Here is a 23,710-nt window from a genome sequence, read left to right as displayed (position 1 = left end):
CGAAATGTATAAAACCGCCTCTTTAATTACAATTTTCCAACCGAGGGGAGCTTTTATTTTGTAGAAAATAGAACCGGAACCTGCAAGCCTTATTACGGCCAGCACGAGAGCTTCCAGCGAACACGCACAGTTCCTTGGCCAATATGGCGGCGACTTGACGACGGCAGCGGGATGAAGAGGGTGAGGGCTTGAAAAAGCAAAGAGGTCCGTCACAGGCTGTGGGCCTATCCGTCGACACCGAGCCCAGACCATGTTGGAAGACGACAGCTGCCGCAGCGTAGCGCGACCGAGGTGTCGGTGAGCGTGTGGATAACTATAGACGCCTTCGCGAGGCCCGGCAAGAGGGAGAGGAGGAGCGCAGCGGTGTGCGGCTCGTCTCGTCTCGGCTCGGCGCGGGGCTAGCACAGCGGCGGCTTCCCCCGGTCCGGTCAGCCATGGAGGATTCGGCCCAGGCTTGCCAGCGTCTAATTTGCTACCCGGCCCACGCTCAGTCGGATGGGAATTAGCCGCGGAGGCCAAGGCAAGCCGGGACAAGCCACCAGCCGACACCTGAAGGGGGAGGAACGCGAAGCGGACCCCACGTCAATGACTGCTGCGGCAGAGGAGCCGCCACGGTGGAGTCGGCCGGTTCCCAAAATATGACCAGGGGTGCTGGGACGTGTTGGCACCAAGATGATGACGATGGCGGCTTCCAAATCTGGCTAGAACCCCCGCGCGACAACCAAAAGCCATTCACCGACTCCGAGAGGGCGCAGAGATGGCGACTGTCCTTGGCATCCCTCTTGTTTCTCACCATCCTCCTCTCTGATCACCTGTGGTTCTGCGCCGAGGCCAAACTGGCCAGGACCCGGGACAAGTTGGGATCCTCCAGCCTCCTCTACCCCCGGACCCATTCAGCACATAGCAGCCTCAGAGAAAACCCACTCGCTATTTTTGTAGGAAACTCGAGCAAACATTTGTGGCGGCTGGAAACTTGCCACACGGACACTTTGTCAAACACCTGCTTGACTTTCGCCGACGCCGACCATTTGTGCAGGGGCCTCTCCGCTAAGGAGGGCACGCCGGCGGTCAACATGAGCGATTTGTACCTCTCCTTTTGTAACTCCTACTCGCTGCTGGATTTGTTCGGCGGCTCGACCAGTCCGGACAATTTGAACTGCAGCCTGGACGTGCTCGGCGACGGCGACGCGACCCGATGCAGCCTGTGCGTGCAGGCGTACCAGCGCTACGACCAGCACGCCCAGGAGAAGTACGACGACTTTGAGCTCCTCACGAGGAAATACGAGCCGACCGAGTATTCTGTAAGGACGTGCATGGAGCAGTGCAAGGTAGGCGAGGGGAGGGGGGTGGGGGGTGGGAGGTTTCTGGTGTGTGTGTGGGGTGGGGGGGTGCCCTTGTGGTCTTCGGGTGACGGCGAGGGTGATATGGTGGCCATCTGTTGATTTGGACCCGGATAGACGCCAGCTTTGTGGTTCCCCCTCCTCCTCCTGTCGCCATGGTGACAGATTCAAGGAGATGGACCGGCCTCATGTTCATTCATGTAGCTGCCTGTTGGCTCCATGCTAACGTGCACATGGAGGCCCTACTACACGACACCTCCTATCTGTGAATCGTTTATGCCAGGGGTGTCCAAACTTTTTGCCAAGGGGGCCAGATTTTATGTGGTAAAATGTCGGGGGGGCCGACCTTGGCTGACATTCTTTACATTGAACAACAATATCGTTCAACAAATTTTAGTAAGCCAGTCTGTTTCACATTTCCATTTTTATTTTAATTTCAACAATCTTAAGAATTTCTTTTGGTTCATTTGAAACAGGAATTTGAAATATGACATATCAGTCAATATAAACACGGAGTGATGTCTTGTTAACTCGTGAGTGATGCCCTCTAGTGTCTAAATGCTATTACTCATTTAGTGAATGCTATTACTCATTTAGCCACTAGAGGGAAGCGGTACTCTATGAAACATCACTCACCAGTCTACGAGACCTCAGTCAATGCAACACGTGTTCCATTGCGCCCAACCTGCGGCCAGACGGCACTGATTTTATGACAGGGGCCGAGGGCCGGATGAAATTCGACCGCGGGCCGGATTTGGCCCCCAGGCCGGACTTTGGACATTCCTGGTTTATGCGTTCCGATTTTTTTTTTTACATTGGCATTTGCAAAATCATCAAATCAATCAGCGAATTGATGGGTCAGGTACAGTCGTTTCGCGAGTGACTCAAGCTCGTGAGTTTTCTCGAGATATGAATCGTTGTATGACCAGTTTCTTACTTTGACTTGCAAGCGCAAATATTTGAACACCAACGGCGGATCTACACGTCAAATCGTATATCACAATACTCACTGGGATATATTGTTTATCCTTTGAACTCGCACCTTGCTGAAGTACAGAGACTTGTGCTGAACTCTTTGTTTGTGTCTGTATGACTGTTCCCGGAAGCCCCGTGGCCAAGGTGGCCAAGGCACAATGAGTCGAATTCAATTTGACATTTCTCTCATGGCATCACGGTGCTCTATAGACAAACAATCATTCGCACCCGCATTCCCGTGGCGTGTCTCCAAGCATGCTTTTGGAATGGGCGAGCAAAATCACAGTCCAGATTCAAACCCCGCCCCCAACCTCAAAACTGTGAGGTGGTTGTACTCACCACTACTGTATCTACCCAACTTGGAAAAAACAAAAAAAAAGTGACAAGAAGATTTGTTATTTATTATTTCATGTGATTTGACTCATTTATGCCCCCACTTGTGGATTGGTATGGTGGTTCTCAAACCGATACCAAGTATTGATACCGGTCCGATACTGGCTTTATTCCAAGCCATTGGCTACTCCTGAAAGCTGCTGATAGAAGCTACCAAATAAGACAAAATAAAAAATTTAAAAAAATACATTGAGTAAGTCCTCCTCCAGTAGGGGGCGCTACACAGCGGCAGATTACCACATCGGTGAATGATCGTATGCGTCAGAAAGAAAGAAGGGTCTTTGTTGGCAATTATCTATCATAGTGTTCATTCAAATTTGATGTGTCAAAGGTACAAGTCAAGTACAACTTTATTGTCAAATAAAGTAGTATCGGTATTCTGTATCGGCTGAGTACGAAAGGATGAATACTCGTACCAGTGTTGGCTGGAAAATAAGTGGTATTGAACGTCCATACTTGATACAAAAGGTATCACTTCCAAAAATACTTTGGTCTCCAAGTACCAACATACTGACCGCCATTTAAATACAGTGAAACCCCGCTATGTGACCACCTCATTTAAACGACCACCTTAAAAATACGACCGGTTTTGTACAGTCCCAAATAGAACGCCTATGTATTGTATTGTATTGAAACCCTAGAAATGAGACCACCCCGGAATTCAGAATTGCGACTGCGATATCCGGCTGGATGTTGGCTGGATCGTTTCAAAACAAGGCACACCATTGGAGGCGCTAAGCTGTCAGGAGAGCGAGCCAGCGGTGATATGTAGTTTTTTTTCTCTTGCCTTATACATACATAGACTGATTAAATGATTAAATTTCTTTTGTGTACAATACAGTTGCATGTACAATCCATCATTTATTACTCATTGTGTGTACATGACGCTACAGTATATTGTTGCATGTGAGCCACATTACTTCTGCATTATCATTACTGCATGCCACTTCAGAAATCAGACCACCCCGAAAATAAGACCATTTGAGCAGTAACATAGGTGGTCTTATTTCTGAGGTTACACTGTACAGAAACATAGCAGGTATTCCTTAAACGCGGAGTAACTATCCCCCCCCCCCACCCCCCCGTTTGCGGTTTGATTGCAAACGTCAAGAACGAAAACTGCACGGATGACGTTGCACCGTTTTGCGTGGACCACTTTGAGCAACCCGAAAGCCGCATTGTTGGACTGATCAAGCGCGTTGGCCACCGCCAGGTGTTCGCCTGGCCCGCGCCTCTCCACGTGGAGAATGAGTCGTTGAAGTCAAGAGGTGGTTTGGCGGCCTAATGTGGCGGAAAGCTCTTGTTTGCTCATCGTAGCCAGACGCACTATAAAAGGCTCTCGACCGGCTCCATTTGATCGCTGGCCGCGCTTTAGAATACGCTTGAGGGGGCTCCGACTTCAAACTGCCGCACACGTGCTGCGGCGTACAGTAGAAGTGAGGGTCAATACAGAATTGGCTTCACGCGCTTCGCTTCGCTTCGTGTACTCCATATTGATGGTTGTGCATCGGTTCCCAACGTGTCAAAAAACATGGTAACCCCCAGCTTTTTTTTTTTTGTTCTCCCTTTCTGTCAGGGGTTTTTCTCGGGCAAAGTTAAACAAATGACTCGACACACAAGGAAGATTGTCTTTTGACGGCGGAAGAGGATCTCTGAGGACAAACGACGGTTGTTTGCTCCGTGGTCACTCTTAGAGTTCCTTGTACTCCAGTCGTACTTTTATTGTTTACATATGCGAAATACAAGAAAAACACTGCTCCCGATATTTGCATACCACGCCCCCGGTTCGGCCCCTCAGGAGTGATCTGATTGCTAATGATGGGAAAACGAAGCTTCATGAAGCACCTCTAGATGGTGCTCTTGGTTGAAATATAAAGGTTAGTGCAATGGAAATGTATGGAAATTCCACTGCATCTTTAAATCAAGAGTGCCCTCTAGAGGAGTCAAAAAAGTACACACGTGCTTCACGGTGCTTCCCTTGTACTCCAGTCAGACTTTTATTGTTTACATATGCGAAATGCAAGAAAAACACTGCCCCCGATATTGCATACCACGCCCCCGGTTCGGCCCCTCAGGAGTGATCTGATTGCTAATGATGGGAAAACGAAGCTTCATGAAGCACCCGTGATACTCTTTGACACCTCTAGATGGTGCTCTTGGTTGAAATATAAAGGTTAGTGCAATGGAAATGTATGGAAATTCCACTGCATCTTTAAACCAAGAGTGCCCTCTAGAGGAGTCAAAAAGGTACACACGTGCTTCACGGTGCTTCACGGTGCTTCCCTTGTACTCCAGTCGGACTTTTGTTTACATATGCGAAATGCAAGAAAAACACTGCCCCCGATATTTGCATACCACGCCCCCGGTTCGGCCCCTCAGGAGTGATCTGATTGCTAATGATGAGAAAACGAAGCTTCATGAAGCACCCGTGATACTCTTTGACACCTCTAGATGGTGCTCTTGGTTGAAATATAAAGGTTGGTGCAATGGAAATGTATGGAAATTCCACTGCATCTTTAAACCAAGAGTGCCCTCTAGAGGAGTCAAAAAGGTACACACGTGCTTCACGGTGCTTCACGGTGCTTCACTTGTACTCCAGTCGGACTTTTATTGTTTACATATGCGAAATGCAAGAAAAACACTGCCCCCGATATTTGCATACCACGCCCCCGGTTCGGCCCCTCAGTAGTGATCTGATTGCTAATGATGGGAAAACGAAGCTTCATGAACCACCCGTGATACCCTTAGACACCTCTAGATGGTGCTCTTGGTTGAAATATAAAGGTTAGTGCAATGGAAATGTATGGAAATTCCACTGCATCTTTAAACCAAGAGTGCCCTCTAGAGGAGTCAAAAAGGTACACACGTGCTTCACGAAGCTTCACGGTGCTTCCCTTGTACTCCAGTCGGACTTTTATTGTTTACATATGCGAAATGCAAGAAAAACACTGCCCCCGATATTTGCATACCACGAGACCCGGTTCGGCCCCTCAGTAGTGATATGATTGCTAATGATGAGAAAACGAAGCTTCATGAAGCACCCGTGATACTCTTTGACACCTCTAGATGGTGCTCTTGGTTGAAATATAAATGTTGGTGCAATGGAAATGTATGGAAATTCCACTGCATTTTTAAACCAAGAGTGCCCTCTAGAGGAGTCAAAACTTACACAAGTGCTTCACGAAGCTTCACTTGTCCACCACGACTGATTTTCACCTCGGTTTATGCTCTGAACCACAGATGCGTCGACACCTTTCAGTCTGCTCTACAACAAATCAACAAGTTGCCGACTTTGCAGATGACAAATGTCCGCCTGGGCGCGATACCCGTTCCCAAACCGTCTTTCGATGTTCAACAATGCTTCGTTCCCAAATTTGTTTCTTCCCACTTTGTGACCAAGTCGAGCCTTCTTCCATCTGTTCACCCCCCTCGCTTCGACGCGATCACTCTGGACTTCAAAAGCCCTCCCCGCCCAAATGGCCGACACCTTTACGCGCAGGCGTTTGGGGGGCATTGAATACGCACCCGAACGTCTGGACGTGCCCAAATTAAATGAAACTTTCAACATGATACCATTTTGCTGGTAGATTTCTCTCGCACCTTCCCACCCGGAGGGAGTCAAGAGCTGAGTAACTGAGCGGAGCTGTCGTCGTTGGTGAATGGTGATGCCAGACTCCATTCACAGAAGCCACAGCCAATCCCAGATGGCTTCTATTCACCCAAACACTGACAGGGAGGCGGCACATGCAGATGAAAAATCCCACAAAGCCATCTGCTTGCCTGTAAAAAAAAAAACCCGAACCCAAATGCGTTTGGATGCCCACACCGCATGCTCTTGTACTCTCACGTAGTCTTTCTTGAGTCATGTTGTCGATAGAACCTTGAAGTAGACGCCATGTCATCATCTCGTGTCTTCAAGTTGATCGCTTTCGCCATCCCAAAAGGTACAATGCGGGTTTTCCCTTCATGCGGACCGATTAAAAAAAAAAATCAAAAATCACTTCATGCACGTAAAGTACCAAAGCGTCGTTTGTCCTGAGCTGCATCAAGCAGTTTTATTTATTTATGTATTTTTTCCCTTCAAGGTCACAAAAAAATGGGCGCAGATGTTTTAGGGCCGCCGGCACACCGCTTGATCCTTCCGAATCCAGCGAGGACGCGACCGACCATCACCCCTCAAAAAAATTGACAGTTGGCCACCCACCCACGCACATCGGGCGATTTAGCATAAGGATTCCTTGCAATGTGAATCGTGCGCGCTTGTATCGCGTTATCGGGCTCATCGTGCAAAGCGTTTGTCTTTTTTTGTTTTTTTTAATCGTCAAGGTGGACGCAGGGTGCTACAGAAAGAGGACCTGGCTGAGGGCCAAGACAAAAGAATGGGGACGTATTTAAAAGTGGAGCTGGCTCCTTAAAAATGGCCTCTATTGATTGTGCCCTCTACAAGGGAACTCGGCAGTGAGCTTATTCATTCATTCAATTTAGTTTGAAGTTCCATTCTTAAAAAATATCTTTTGCTAGTGATTTTTGAAGCCATTTTTCCTTTGATATAAATTTGGAAATGATGATATTTGAGCATTAAAAAATATATATATATCAGACGTGGGCAGCCCGGTGCTCCAGTGGTTAGCACGTTGACCTCACAGTGCAGAGGTTGTGGGTTCGATCCCGGCTCAATCTTGGTGCTGGACTGCATCGCCGACCATCCTGGACTCGATGCTGGGTGCCTAGACCCATATGGATTACATGTGGTATGGATGACCTACAAGCAGCAGTACAAAGGCAAGGCATTTGATGGGCCACAGGATGCGCTGATGCTGGAAGGTTCTTGGTCAGGACAACCGTGTTGTGCTCCCAGCATGCGCCGTGTCGCACATTTTCCACCACCAGGACAAAAGTCAGCTGTTTTTAAAGGGTTTCGTGTTTCACAGAGAAATATTTGTTCCAGACGTGTGATTTGGACTGGTTTTAGAGTGGTTAATGTGGACATGTTGTCTATCACAACAAAATACTGGAATAAAAATAAACAAATGAGGACAACTGAATACAAGGAATGTAATTTTTTTTTTTAATTTCCTGAGGAATCTCGTCTGGTGCTCGGCAATAACGGTTGACTTGTCCGGTCTGGTCTGTTCAGTGCTGCTGTCAGAAATTGCTTCAGAAATTTACTTATTTTGTCACTTTCTGTGGTCTGCCAGCATTTTTATTATAATGCATAGCAGCAAGAATTATTCTGGAATAGAACAAAAAATGCCATATCTTATTTTTTTTTTAATTGTCAAATTTTGATGAAATAACTTTATATCTCAAAGTTCTACATTTCACTATAGTCTGCATATCAGTTTTCTTTAACACACCTTTGTACGAGAAGTGGTACATCTTTGGTGCAAAGTGATTCACACCACCGTGAAAAGCTTCCACGCCACTGGTCTGTCCGAGGTGAGACATCTTCATGACATCGTTGACAAACATCGACTTTGTCAGGAGTTCCACCACTGCGACATTGACTTCAGTACCTTTAAATGAATTTACAAGGTATGACAATATTTTTTTTAGGGTTAACTAGCAGGCACACCAGTAAAAATGGCACTTCAAACTCTGTACCCAATCCAGTTTCTTGCACATACCTGTATATTTAATATGATATGAAAACTCGTGAAGTGACGTGCATGATATATGACATAATCCCAAAACTAGGGTATTTATAAACATTGCTCTGCTTCCAATGATGCAAGGCATCTTATTATTATTAATATAATAATAATAATTGATAATTATTATTATCGCAAAAAAACTATCCAACTTTAGCTGCTTCCTCTGTAATATCTCCGCAATAAACGTTCGCAATTTGGCACAATTTGGTAATCGTCTGCCGATCTCGCCAATCTCGTCTCGCGAGAACGGAAATCTTATCACGCGAGATCAAAACAACAATGGCGGCGATTGTCAAACCGCGATCGTTGCTGGCAAAAAAACGATGTATTGTAGTTTTTTTGTTTCGTTTTTTTTTTTTTTTTGACTGAGAAATTTCCTTACGTCCCAAAAACGCTCATTATTCAGAACTGTGCATCCTGCGGGAAAATTATTCGTCGAGGACGCAAGACGCAGAGGTAACGAGATGGCTGCCGGAGGTGATTCAACATGGATATCGATTCGCAAAATTCAGTCATAACGGCCCTCCAAGGGAAACCGTAACGACATTGTGGCCCGCGACAAAAATGACTTGTGTTCCGACTTGTTTGCCCCCCCCCCCCATGTATAACGTCACATCATTTTGTGCTCGTAGGTTGTTCAGACCCGTACGCGAGCTAAAACTCCTTCGAAGGTGCTTTGTATGTGTTGAATAATTTAACTACTGACTAACAGTTGTTGTGTAACGCGGCTTCATGACTCCGGATGTGTACTGTACAAGCAAATTCATTGCATTTATCGAAATCAGTTCTTCTCAGTGCGATTTTCTTTTTTTTTTTTTCGGGGGGGGGGGAGTACGAGTGACTTGATCAACCGCAGCCAATAGTGTGTGCGTGTTTGCCACTTTTTAAGGGACCAAAAGTTAACGGGACAAATTAATCACGGTCAATCAAACTTTCAGGGCTCCGTGGCATAAAAATCGGACCACGTCTTCATCATTTTCGCGCCAGGGCAAATGGAGTCGTACGTGTCATGGCGTCTGAAGCAGTTTGGTGTCTTCGCCGACGGGGGGGCTGGCGGCCCACCAAGCTTCAAGGTGACAGAGTATTTCTGAGTGCCAGGTCCCCCCCATTCACAATGATCACACATTAGACTGATCAAATCAGACCGCAGGCCTGCTTCCTGACTAACTCGATTTGCTCTCTTCCCTTTTCACGCCGCACACGCGCACTTTTGCACTGTTGCACTTGTGCACACGAGCAGAAAAAAATAAAATAAAAAAAACAGCGGCGAGTGGGGCAGCACCTATTGAGCGCTGATGAAAAGCAGAGGACCGGCGTTACCTTGGTAACTGCTGGCATACATTTTCAGGAGGACCCAGATTTTTCTCTCTGACTCGTATTGTTTTGGTTCTATTTCCATCGCCGTGGCATCCCTGGACTTATGATCTCACCTCTCGCTGTCAGGAATGACGCCGCGACTGGATCCTCAGAGGGATGCCGGGGAGCGGCTCAAACTCAGTGAAATATGAGGCGGCCGTTGAGGTTTCTCATTTATTGATTACTTCTGGGTCGGGATCACGATCCATATTCTGACTTGGGCGGTTTAGGACCACGAATAAAGCTGAGAACGCAATTGAATTTAAGATTTGGTTGCAATTGTAGGTTAGCGGGGAAATGTACAGTATATGCTTCGGCGTGGATTCTTAAAGTGACAGTAACCAGCCCGACATTCGTGTATTTGAGGCGGCTTTCAAAATCGGCATAATTATTTGATGAAGTGAAGTCACCCCCCCCCCCCCCCCCCCCCACCTCACTCCCCCAATGTCAGTTCGATATTTATCCTGCATCGCGGTGAGTGCTGGAGCCTATCACAGCCATCTTCGAGCAAGAGGCGGAGGACACCCTGAATCGGTTGCCAGCCAATCGCAGGGCACACAGAGACCATCAACCATCCGTGCTCACACCCACAACGCGGGAAAATTTTTGAGTGTTCAATCATCCTGCCATGAATGTTTTTGGAATGTGGGAGGAAACTGGATTACCCGGAAAAAAACCACGCAGGCCCAAGGAGACCATGCAAACTCCACACAGGGAGGTCGGAGCTGGTATTGAACCCGGTACATCTGCACTTTGAGGTCGACGCGAACAGAAAGTCTACCGATACGAGCGGAGGTGGCGACCGAGGACTTTGATTTTCTGCGGGTGTACCGCTCCGAGATTGTATCATAAACCATCATGTTTTTCACCCTCTAATCACGACTTCTTCTCTGTCCCTTCCAGACGGCCTACAAACCGTGGCTGTGCGCTCAGTATTTCCCCACCATGCAGCAGTCGTGTCAAAGAAAGGTATCGTGCCACCAGTACTGCTTGGAGGTCCAGCAGAGCTGCCCGTTCATCCTGCCGGACAACGACGACTTGATCCACGGCGGCAGCCCCAGTTTCATCTGCACAGGTTTCTGTCCACTCTGTCTGGCTATTGCGGTCTTTTGCTTTTTTTTTTAAATTAATTGTAGGATATAATATTCGAGATCGTATTTTGCAGTATTTGCCAGCCTTTACTGAGCCAGAGCACCTGTGTTACATTCAGGAAAAAATAAAACATGCTCGTGGCACACCACCAGGCAAATATTTCATAAAATTCATAATAAAATATTATTTAAATTACATTGAGCTATGCTCATCGTTAACCCAAATGTATCAATTTCGGGTCAATTAATAAAAACGTATTTAAGAATAATTAAAAAAAAAATTACAATTAAAAAAACAATAAAAAAATAAATTCTTATAAACAATGAATAAAATTTTTTAAAAACTTATTGATAATGGAAAAAAGGGGCGGCCCGGTAGTCCAGTGGTTAGCACGTCGGCTTCACAGTGCAGAGGTACCGGGTTCGATTCCAGCTCCGGCCTCCCTGTGTGGAGTTTGCATGTTCTCCCCGGGCCTGCGTGGGTTTTCTCCGGGTGCTCCGGTTTCCTCCCACATTCCAAAAACATACATGGCAGGCTGATTGAACACTCTAAATTGTCCCTAAATTGGTGTGAGTGTGAGTGCGAATGGTTGTTCGTTTCTGTGTGCCCTGCGATTGGCTGGCAACCGATTCAGGGTGTCCCCCGCCTACTGCCTGGAGACAGCTGGGATAGGCTCCAGCACCCCCCGCGACCCTAGTGAGGATCAAGCGGTTAGGAAGATGAATGGCTCATCTCCACTCTCATCCATCTTTTTTTTTTTTGGTGTACTTTGTCAAATGTATGAAGTAGAGGTGAAGCGACTAGTCGATTAATCGAGAATTAAATAGATGACCCAATTAATCGCGGGTCGATTAATCGTTAAGATAACCGAGTTAAATTTTAAATTGTCCAAATCCTTGGAATTTCAGCCTCCTAACAGAAAGATATTTTGGGATTTCTGTCAAAGTCCATACAAGCGGACTGATTGTCTTTGCGTCCTTTCAAAATAAGACACTCTTGCCTATTTTCTGACGTGTTACAGACCAAACAGGTAACTGAATATTCTGTATGTTATTGCAGTTTCTGCACTTTCAGTATGAAATCAGGTCCCGTTATACAAAAAGGGTTGTTGTTTTTTTTTTCAATCCGATTTATCACTTAATTGACAACCAAATCAACCGATTAATCGATGATTCAAATCAGCTGCCCCCCCCCCAACCGTACGAGTCTGGCAAGGGCAGCAGACTGGGCGAGTCGAAATTCCCGTGTAGATTGGCGCCAAAAACTCAAATGAGCTCCAGTAGGGTCGACTAATTTTCGTCGATTAATCGGGTAATCGTCGATTAATCGATTAATCGGTCCAGCCATTATTCGCCAATTCAACGTGGTAATCCGCCGTCGCGTTTTCAACGTCAAAAGATGCCTAAAACGTGTTTTTCTGGTCGGCGTCACTCCCGTTTCAGGACTCTTGAGAGAGCATCCATCAGAGAGCAAGGCGGAGTGCTGCGACGTCCGATGGGACTCCAACATGGACGGCCCCTCGGGCGAGACGCTAAAAAGGACTGCCTCCTCCTGCCGGCCCAAGGGGGCCTCGGTCACCTCCACCGCAACCCCGAGACTGTGCAGCGGGCGGCTGAAGATCTGCTTGCTGGCACTCGTCCTCCTGCACACCGTCATCATCATCTCGGCCTCCCATAACTCGACTTTGGCGGGCACGGCCGTCACCTTGTCACCGGAGAAGAGCGAGGATTGAATATCGGCATTGGCCCGAGGCTTAAGGGGTTTGTTGCTTTTGCAAATGTCACGGTCGGGGGATATGGCCGGGATCGCCCCCAACCTCCCCAAAAAACAAAAAAAAACACCCAGCACAGGATGCGGGAGGGCTTTTATTGAAGCTCGGAGTGGACTGGACCCGCCCACTTAAAGAAGTGACCTCTTACCACTTAAAAAAACGGCTCGTTGTTTCTATTCCAGCCATATGTTTCGGAGCATCTTGTGCCTCCACCTCTCCCCTCCTTTCGTTTTTTGTTTTTTTCTGTGTTTCTGTGTCTGGATTGCACGTGGAAATGGAGGGTGCGCGCCCCTGCTTGTCTCTACATTCCACTTTTTGAGCCTTTCTTTTGATGACTCCGCCTTGTTTCCGCTTCCTCTTCCTTTCGACCTTCCAATAACACTCGCGTGGGTCTTTCAAAAAAAAAAATTCAGCCCGTCGATATTTTCCTCAACTCTTCCCCCTCCCTACATGCCTCGACAGTTTGGCCCCTCAAGTGCACTCAGATTTAAGATAAACGGCACCAGGCAGTGACCCCCCCCCCCCCCCCCCCCCCCGGCCAGTGTTAAATTTTACCTCGCGGATGGCAGCGGTGCGGCCCGGTAGTCCAGTGGTTAGCACGTCGGCTTCACAGTGCAGAGGTACCGGGTTCGATTCCAGCTCCGGCCTCCCTGTGTGGAGTTTGCATGTTCTCTCCGTGCCTGCGTGGGTTTTCTCCGGGTGCTCCGGTTTCCTCCCACATTCCAAAAAATATGCGTGGCAGGCTGATTGAACACTATAAATTGTCCCTAGGTGTGAGTGTGAGTGCGAATGGTTGTTTGTTTCTGTGTGCCCTGCGATTGGCTGGCAAGCGGTTCAGGGTGTCCCCCGCCTACTGCCCGAAGACAGCTGGGATAGGCTCCAGCAACCCCCGCCGCCCTTGTGAGGATAAAGCGGATCGGAAGATGAATGAATGAAAAAAAGGATGGCAGCGGTGGCACTCAAGTGGCAAAAGCGCTTCATGAACTTGACATCCGTCGACATTGTCGGAATGAAAAAAAAGGGTGTGTGTGGGGAGCTGAAAACTGGAAAGTGGTTGAAACCAAAACCCCGGGGGGGCCTCATTTATCAACATGGCAATACACACCAAGTTATTTGTTGAGCCATTTCCATCACACACAAAATCAATCCTTATTCACGTGTGTGTGTGCGTTTATAATTTTCGCTCTTCTTGCTACTGCGCATCGCTCTTATTTTGCCTCCTTTGCACTTTGACACGAGCAGTATTTACAATCATGTATTTTGAACAAGGTATATTTGACAGCGGAGAACCTTTCCAGCGTCATCTCAAATCACATTTGGCCACAAAATCGTAACATTTTAACACCCATCTCAAAATGCTTAGGTTAAACGTTTTCCTTTAAAAAAAATAAAAATAATACTAAATCGTTTTTCTCCCAATGGCAGTGTGTTACATTTCAAACAAATACAAAAATACAGTTGTGCCTTGCAATGCGAATGACCCAATTTATTTGACCAGATATCGGCCATTTTGTTGATGTTTTTTTTCCTTCTTTTAATTATAACTTGCCTGCAAAAAATAATAAAAAATGGCGATACTACTGCTGGATGGCGACAGTGAAGTTTACAGCTTACTTCACAACAAGTAGTAGTTGGGCAGACAATCAGCAATTCTTCTTTTTATTGCCACTCACTTAAAGTTTACTGTCAAACTAAACATAAAACAAAGAGAATTACATATTGTATACTTAAAGCAACCGCATCACTTTGCCTTTAAGTTGGGGGGAAATGTCATAGACGGACTAACGAATGGAATCCACGTGGCAGGGTTTTAACGACTTAAAGAACAGTGATTTGAACACAAATGGTGCAGCAACACATCTAGGCAAACTCACAGGCGCATACAGGGGGGACTTGCCAAAGGATTCTGCCCCCTTGAAGTTTTGGACCTTTTGCCAACGTTTTTAGGCAGCAAACATATCGATGTAAAATTTTGGAATTTGTCGTGAAAAATCAACACCAAGTCGGGGACACCATTGTGAAGCGCTGCAAAATTCATATGATTCGGCCCCTTCAATGTCACTGTAGACAACTCACTCCAGAAGTACACTGAGGATTTCAGAGTGATCCGGTGTTGGGGGCGGGGGAATCAAATGTTATATCTTATTTTATTAATTTTATATTTTAGCCCGAAATGTTACAAAGGAGGGCGGCCCGGTAGTCCAGTGGTTAGCACGTCGGCTTCACAGTGCAGAGGTACCGGGTTCGATTCCAGCTACGGCCTCCCTGTGTGGAGTTTGCATGTTCTCCCGGGCCTGCGTGGGTTTTCTCCGGGTGCTCCGGTTTCCTCCCACATTCCAAAAACATGCATGGCAGGCTGATTGAACACTCCAAATTGTCCCTAGGTGTGAGTGTGAGTGTGAGTGGTTGTTCGTTTCTGTGTGTGCCCTGCGATTGGCTGGCAACCGATTCAGGGTGCCCCCCGCCTACTGCCCGAAGACAGCTGGGATAGGCTCCAGCACCCCCCGCGACCCTAGTGAGGATCAAGCGGTACGGAAGATGAATGAATGAATGAATGTGACAAAAGAAGCAAAAGTTCGAGGAAGCCTCTACTTTAGCAAGACCATGTATTCTTTATCCTCTGCGAAGCACGGACTGTTACTACAGATCGATTTCTTTGTCCCGGAGGCTCCGAAATGCAGTCGTGCAGACTGTATTTTCCGTCCGACCTTCAGAAAAATCCGATGGCGGCGGATTTCTGGTGCCATGCCATGAATGTTTCTGTTCACCCCCGACATGAAACATTTTCAAATCTCCGCCTTCCCGCTTCAAAACCTTTTTTTGTTCTTCTGCACTCAGGTTGACGATTGAGACCCCGCCCGCGTGTTTGAGTGCCTCTTTGCCGTACACCCGAGTCGAGCCAGCACTGGCAATGGAGCAATATGATATTGATTTCCAAACGATATCGAGAAAGGTGCGTCTTTTGCGACCTTTATGCCACCTTAAAAAAACCCGGACAAGCAAAGGGCTCCATTCGCATCGACGTGAGGAGAATTTAAGGGCTAGCTAGACCCATCCCATCCGTGCTTCTGAGAGTGTGCACGTGTGTGTTTTTTTTATTCTTATTTTTTCTTCTGGCCATCTGATGTGTGTTATAAGTGCACAATGGAGTCCGAGTTTTGGAATCGTGACATCATCAATTCGCATCCTTTTGAAGTGAGAAACGCTGTCAGATTTAGGCTGGCGAAAGGACTGACCCGAGCGCAATTTGCTAACGTCAACCATATGGAGATGTGAGAGGAGTTGAAGGGCCATGCTGAAAAGAATGAAGGGAAATAGAAGATGACGGGTTGAGACGGATGTCAATTTCGGTCCTGTCGGATCTGCTCGCAAATTGGCTTTGCAACATGTTTCCCCCCCCCCCCCCATCTACATTTTGGAGACGCACCAAAACTGTGAATCCTGCCACCCCCTCCCAAAACTTTCTTGATGATTGATTGTATAGTTTTGTTTCAATCCCGCTTGCCAAAAGAGAGCAATCACCCCCCCCCCCGTCCCCCCCCCCCAAAAACCTTGTTTTATGAGACAAAATAGAGTTCTCCTTCAAGGAGACAAATCACAATGTCACAAAATAAAACAAGGCGGAGGTTTTATTCCTGAGAAATGTGTTTATTTCATACCATTATAAACCACTGTAGCGTTTTGCACAGATTATACTCTTGTTTCAAAATTAGGAGAATTTAAAAAAAACAACAACAACAACTGTACTTAAATAAGGACGAATGCACATAGTGTCCTCTACTTAAAAGTTAAATACAACCGAACTGAATTAAATGAAAAGTACTGCACTGGACTAAATAAAATAAAGCACTGAGATTATGCACAGATAAGATTTAATTCAGTCCCCCGAGGGGAAGCCCACGTTCTAAATTTGGAGAAACAACGATCGAGATTACACTGATTGACTCGCTTCCTTATTTTACTTTTTTTTTTTTTTTTGCTTTTTAATGTGACCCCCAATTTCTTTCCTTTTGGTTTTTAGATGCAACCAGCAGACAACCCGCGCGACATCTTTGCTCATTCAATTCATCTCCCAAAAGCAACGATCATCATGTCTATCAAATCCATTCATAGACTTTTAACCTCCTGACCCCCCCCTCCACCCCCCCCCCCCCCCCCCCATGCCCCGGAAGACAGCAAATTCGTTCCCCTGGTCTCGGCCCATTCGCGTCGTGTGCATCTATGCGGACGATGCTTTCTGTTGTAAATATGCCCCCCCCCCGCCCCTCCGCCCCCTGCAAAAATGGCCTCCCGTTACCCTCTGGAAGACTCGCAGCCTGCCCTCCTCAAACCCTCTGTTTGAATCTCACTGTGATTTCTGTTTGCCTCCTCCTCCGTTTTTTTTTTTCGTCTGCTTTCGGAGATTGTTCTTGCCGCATTTTTACGTTGCCTACCGCAGTGGTGTGACTTGATGAGTAGGACTGAGTTGGATGTTTAAAAAGATGCGATACAGAGGTCGTGGGGGGCGGGGGGGGGGCGGGGGAAACACACAAAAAAACCCTACAAAAAAACAACACTTGAATTATGAAAAGGGTTCGAATACAGACAAAAAAAAAGAGAACATGATCATATTGTCATACTAGAGATGCTTTAGTTTGCTATTTTCCTTTCTTTTCTACAAAAGACTTGATGAAATGAAATTATTTATAACAATGCGTCCCTCAAGTCATGATCTTTTATGGACGTGAAAAAAAATGTATTTATTAACATTTTGTTCGAAAAAAAAAAATAAATATAAATTACGTTACACATTATTTTTGTGGTCTTTTTTTTTTTGGTGAGTGGCTGATTACGGAAAAGTGATGCCAGGATCGCACGTTTGATTTTAAAGCAATTTCTTTGAAAAGAGCACATTTGGAAAAAAATATGTGACTGTACCACCTAATCTGATATTTTAAAAAAAGTTAGTGGATTGGATTCATAAAACACACATATTGTAACCCTTACTAAGTGATAAGGGGGGGGGGGGAATCATCTTTATACAGGATTCTGATCACTTTTGTCGAGATTTTAAATAACACTGCCGACACCAACTGACACCTTTGTGGTTTATTGTTCGCACTACCGACTTTTAAGCACCAGATGGCGCCCGAGGAATGGCTAACATTCAATAGGACGCGTTTTAAACCTGTTTTGAACCAAAGCACCCATTTACGTTGGAGAAAATCCCACCCAACAAAAAAGTCACGATATGAGCGAACGCTGACATGAATGACTATCTTGCCTCAAATTACTCACACCTTTATTCACTCAGTTTCTAACCTGTGCCTCGAAGCAAAACAGAACCGCTAACCTGCTGGTAAGTAGACGGACGACGTCGCACTCTCAATTCGTCACAAGAGCATGGCTGTGTCATTAATCCGTGCCACGGAACAGGCAATGAATGAGCTTGTCCCCCCCCCATGATCACTTTAATTATGTCTCCATTTCCCCCCACGTTGAATGTTGAACAAACGTAATTTGTTGAAATGTCATTTATTACGAAATGTCACCCCATATAACATCTTATCTTCGAGTGACACATTCAGACCAGGGCGGTAGAGAAGAAGACTGAAGTCATTTTTTGAGCATGTTTTCTTCGTCGCCCTATTATATTCGACTGACACATGAAGGTGTCTTCACAACATCTCAAGGTGTCTTCACATGTGGTGCAACCAGAGTTTTTGTCACCCAAGTGTTTGCTGGTATGAAGCGGCGCAATCCGCCAACATTGCAAGGAACAAACACGATAAATTTAGTTGCGGATGTAAATGTTTAAAAATGACAAGGATGTCACGCATATTGTGAAAGAAGTATCCACCTCATTACAAAAGATAATTATTATCTTTATGAAGGCATAAAATGTTCATTCCAGAATTAGAGGACAATATGCGCCAACATTTTAACAACCGCCCATTGATTAACTTTTTTTGTTGCAGTATTTATTTTCAACAAAAAAAAAACATAATATAGTTCTATATGTTATTCCATTCATTATTTGCTAATTGTTTACTGTATTTATTTCTGTCAGGGCAAAGCAACAAAAGTATTATTTTAGCATACTAGCTTGATTCTTTTAGGCTAGTCTCCTAGCAAATCGAATTGACTAGCCTCATGTAAAGGTGGTTTGTTTTGGTTGATTAATTTACCCACATACAATTTATGTATTGTTGGTTCATGGATGTGTACATGCTCGAGGCCTGAAGTTGATGCTTTATTATCCTCGCTTGCCTCTGTAAATTGATAGTAGCATATATTATTTTACCCCACGCTTGATGTCTCGTCAGTTTGTGCTAACGCGTTGCTTCGGCGCGTATGCTAGCTAATACAATTGATGAGCCTCGTGTGAAGGTGGTTTGTTTTTGTTCCATAATTTACCTACTGAAAACAGTTGTTCCGTTAATATGATTGTATACATACCGGACGTATGAAGTTGATGCTTTATGATCCTTGGAGTTTAAAGTGCTTTACTTGCTATCTTTTAGCCGCTATACGCAAGTACATATTCCTTTTCGTGGAGGTAATCAATTATTCACTGATAGTCCAACGTCTTATTGATACAATTTTTTTTTTATTGGACCCAGGCCATGCACTGGTGTCTCAAAAGCTTTTTCCTTCCTTGCGTTTGTGTGCTCACAGTACTTAAATGAAACTAGTGCCGACTGTACAGTGTGCTCATGCTCTAAATGAGATGCTAACACCCCACCCACGCGTCTTCCTGCTCACTCTCCTCTCTAGCGAGTGTACATCATGGCATCTATATAACTCACAAACACGTCGGCGTCTCGACTCGAGGAAGAAAATGCGCCAAGACGGTAATTCTATATTTATAGGAAGAAGACATTACGACGACGTCTATGCAACAATTCTTTATTGATAGTAAGAAGACATTCACGACGAAACAAAGATGCTTTCCCCTTTTTTACTTTAGGCCACTGGTGTCAAAGCCAAGGCCTGGGGGCCAGATCTGGCCCGCCACACCATTTTATGTGGCCCGCGAAAGCAAATCAAGCATGTCAAGTTCCGTCATGCTTGCTAAAGTCCGAACCAACATTTCAAATTGTCATATGTAATCCACAATGGCAGTCATTATTCCTGATTTCTGATTTTAAAATTAGTCATCCATCAATTTGTTGTGTGCTGCGTATGTAATATGTGGAGGTGATTAAACATTTATACAGTTTCCCCAAATTCATCCAAGGGAAACCGTGATTACAAAATGGCCAGCGACAAAAATGAGTTTGACACCCCTGCTTTCGGCCAACGGAATTTGTTTTGTCAAACCCGTCTGGGTTGGAAGTATTTCAATGTACAAACTACCTTCTTACTACTTTCCAAATAACCCCACGCAGTTAATGTCTAAACTTCCGGCGACAAAAATGAGTCATTTGATTGTATTGTTTTACTTTGAGAAGGGAGGGCATTATTTTCTCTGTATTTTCTGACAGTTCGGGTCTCCTGTGGCACCTCTCGCAGGTCAGTCTTGGTACTACACCAGACATCACGTTTCGGGGAGGAAACTTTATGGTCGTTGGAAATACTGTAAGGTCATATTTCCGAGTGCTGTGTTGGTGATCCCAAGTCCGCAATGAAAGACATAAGCGCACATTTGAGTGAAAGTTTGTCTTTAAGAAGAAGGAAAAAAATACGTTTCTCTTGTTGATTTGTGTTGCGCCAAAGAACAAACATCAAGTGTTGACATACTATTAACATCCGTAAGGGACATGGAGTGCCTCAGGGCGCTGAAATATCTGCAAGTTGCCATCATCATTTTCTAGCATAGTTTGGAGGGCCTGTGTCATGACAAGGCGTGTGATGAACGTTCATTCATTCGTTCATTCATTTTCCGAGCCGCTTGATCCTCACTAGGGTCGCGGGGGGTGCTGGAGCCTATCCCAGCTGTCTTCGGGCAGCAGGCGGGGGACACCCTGAATCGGTTGCCAGCCAATCGCAGGGACGACCAACCATCCACGCCACCACTCACACCCAATTAGGGACAATTTAGAGTGTTCAATCAGCCTGCCATGCATGTTTTTGGAATGTGGGAGGAAACCGGAGCACCCGGAGAAAACCCACACAGGCCCGGGGAGAACATGAAAAACTCCACACAGGGAGGCCGGAGCTGGAATCGAACCCGGTACCTCTGCACTGTGAAGCCGACGTGCTAACCACTGGACTACCAGGCCGCCCTATGATGAACGTGTGATTGATTTATTTTTTTGGGTGGTAGTGGGGTTGGAGGAGGGCGTCCTAGATTTATGTTTCTGACCGTTGTATTGTTCTTCCTTTGGATCTAAGACGAAATAACAAAAGCGATAATAATTATAATAGCGTGAAATGAAAACGGCAGAAATCAGGCACATGCATCCAGCCTTCCATTACCCGTCGAGTTGGTTGGGGGTGGGTCGGGGGGGTGTTGCTGAACGTAGGAGCTTTTTATCATGAAAGCCAAATCTCCTTTCATGTGTTCCAAAAGAGGCTGCTTGTTTATCCTGCCATCAGATCATATTATTTGTCATGGATGCCGGCCGGCTCAGCAATTTTAAACCATTTTTCAAATTGCTTTGAACACCGAAAAGGGATGACGACTCATACGGGAGCATTCGGCTTCTCATCCCAGCACGAAAATGAAGGTGACAAAATTGCTTCGTTATATTGTTGCGGAAGCGCAATCCGGGGGCCTTAAACGGTGTACATTTCCTCCCGAGGAAGGCTGTATAGTACACCGGGAAACTTGCTAGCTAAATAAAACACGTTTGTCACGTCATCTTTTCCATAAACTAATAATATATGACATTAGCATTCATCTCCATCCAGCTTTACCCACAAAAAATAAAGACCACAAGCTGTTTAATGCACCTCCCAGTTGAAAATTTCAGTCAAACTAAACATAAAAATGAGAGGATTAAAGATGGTATGTTTAACCCTTGTGTGCTCCAAATTAAAAAGGCCTTAAGTTACGCATTTTACAATTTTTGTAATGATGTATTTTGTGTTACAAAAACATTATTATTTTTTTTCAAACACTCAAAATGTTCAGTCTTCTGTGCTATCCATACACATATTGTTTGTTTGTTTTTTTATTGAACATAAAACATAAACAGTAATAATTTGACAGAAAATAAGGTAGATAAAAAAGTAAAAAGAAAGAAATCAGTCTTCATTCAACACAGTTATTATTTTCAAGGGAGTAGGATGAAGTAAAAAACTTATCTAGTCCTACCCCGTTATGTGTTTATATCTACTAAATCATTTTTATATCAATCAGAAAAGAAAAAAGTAAGAAGAAAGAAGTTTCCATTAAGGCTCATACTTTACCCTTAACCGTGATATTTTTACAACTTTTGGTTTGTATCGGGATTATATACTTCCACACCCTGGCACTCTTGAGTCAATTTTCTCTTGTATTCATAATGGATATTTCAATACCTTTCTCTATTTATCAACTTAGTTCTGATTTATCATTATATTTAGTTTATATATATATAGTTTTTATTAGTTCTTTGGGATTTTTTTATTCTTTATTTTTTGCAAAAGGGAAAAAAAAATTGTGTCACGAGGTCCCAACCAAGCCCTACTAACGATGAGATGCGCTCGTGGCAGATCGCCAAAGTTGCAGTGGGCAGGAGGCGGGGCTTAACCCCTTGGGTCCTTCAAATGAAAAAAACCCCAAGTTACGCATTTTACAATTTTTGTAATGATGTATTTTGTGTTATACAAACATTATTTTTTTTCCAAACACTCAAAATGTTCAGAGGCATCTGTGCTATCCATACATATATAGTTTTTATTAGTTCTTTGGGATTTTTTATTCTTTATTTTTTGCAAAAGGAAAAAAAAAATTGTGTCTGGAGGTCCCAACCAAGCCCTACTAACAATCCCGACCGGACGTGTTCATGTCAAATGCATTGGTTTGAAGCCTCCTGCAAAAAGGCAAACTCATTTGCGATGCTCTGACGCCACCTAAAGTTGCAAAATTGGAATGACCTCAACCCAACAATGTGGCATGCTTACGTCTGTCCAAGCGAAAACAAAGCGAATGACGTAAAAATCGCGTGAAATGCATGTTTACACATTAGGTTTACGATGCATTCAAAAATATGAATTATAATGGGTCTCTATGGTGCAAAATATGTAAATTGTGAAGAGTACGGAATCAAAACCTTTTTTATTATTGCTGCAATGCCTGAGAATTATCAGCCGGTGACGTCATGAAATTTAGGCCATTTTAGAACCCCGCCATAAGTCTCGTGTTTTTCTGAATGCCTTTGCCATCATTTTACATTTATCGCAAGCGGTGCACTACGAGGGTTAATATAACTCAGAGTCCACTAGCTTAATGCTAACAAATAATCTAAAATGGCATCGAAGGCCACGCTGTTGTTTGCCTTGAAGCAACAGATATTCGAGCAACATGCGTAGGCGGTGTCACTCATAGGCATATAGTCTTTATCCTCTGCGAAAAACGACAACGCCATTTTCTTTTCTGCACGAGCCTCGATCTCGTTACAGAATTGCGTCGCTTTTATCGGGCTTGCGCTCGTGTCACGAAAAAAAAGGTGTTCTCCAAATAAAACTGAGAAAAAAACTTGCACACACGCGCAATGTAAAACAAATATTTGAAGCCAAGCAGGCTTATTGACTTCAAACAATGATGGGAAAAGTCAAACGACGGTGAGTTCATACTTGCCCCCCCCCCCTTTGGCAAAACACCGCCGAGAGGTGAAAGGATCGTGAACGTTTGCACAGCCAATGAGCTGCCCTGCCGTGTGACTCCAACGAGGCCGCCGGTGGCGTCCTCAATATTGACTTGACGACTGCTCAAAAACAAACGAATCACAACATCACATGAGTCGACAAAGCAAAGACATGACGTGACATGGTGGAATGCAGTCAAAAAAATTTTTGTCGAAAATACTCGCACGTTTTCAGTTATGCGAGATAGCGAATCATAAAAGAACAACCGGGACTGGTTTGCCGAAATCTCGTGGCGAGGCCGTTGCGCTTTCCAGGCGGTCATTCCACAGCCTCGAAATAGAAAATGACTCTCATTCCGACGACGGAGGTGGAATCCGACGAAAACGTCGATGATGCCAATAAATGCGGTTTTT

The 23,710-nt window shown here is 45.1% G+C and overlaps 1 protein-coding gene across 1 annotated transcript; it reads left to right on the top strand.

Annotated features, from left to right (window-relative positions):
- nalf1a (NALCN channel auxiliary factor 1a) lies at positions 1–14,701 on the top strand. Its single transcript, XM_052059267.1, has 3 exons — positions 1–1,328; positions 10,622–10,793; positions 12,253–14,701. Exons 1-3 carry the CDS (start codon positions 639–641, stop codon positions 12,540–12,542), a joined length of 1,152 nt encoding a protein of 383 aa, XP_051915227.1. The 5' UTR covers positions 1–638; the 3' UTR covers positions 12,543–14,701.
- Positions 14,702–23,710: the final 9,009 nt, after the last annotated feature.

The sequence above is a fragment of the Hippocampus zosterae genome, chromosome 2 (assembly GCF_025434085.1).
Source record: "Hippocampus zosterae strain Florida chromosome 2, ASM2543408v3, whole genome shotgun sequence".
Lineage (NCBI taxonomy): Eukaryota > Metazoa > Chordata > Actinopteri > Syngnathiformes > Syngnathidae > Hippocampus > Hippocampus zosterae.
The sequence above is the reverse complement of the archived record's forward strand: the minus strand, read 5'-3'. Positions and strand labels throughout refer to the sequence as shown.

What these genes read in the sequence shown, in the direction of transcription:
- nalf1a (XM_052059267.1), top strand. Translation starts at nt 639, where the DNA reads ATGACCAGGGGTGCTGGGACGTGTTGGCACCAAGATGATGACGATGGC. An exon ending in CGTGCATGGAGCAGTGCAAG is followed by an intron (nt 1,329 to 10,621) that starts GTAGGCGAGGGG and finishes TGTCCCTTCCAG; the next exon opens with ACGGCCTACAAACCGTGGCT. An exon ending in CCCCAGTTTCATCTGCACAG is followed by an intron (nt 10,794 to 12,252) that starts GTTTCTGTCCAC and finishes CTCCCGTTTCAG; the next exon opens with GACTCTTGAGAGAGCATCCA.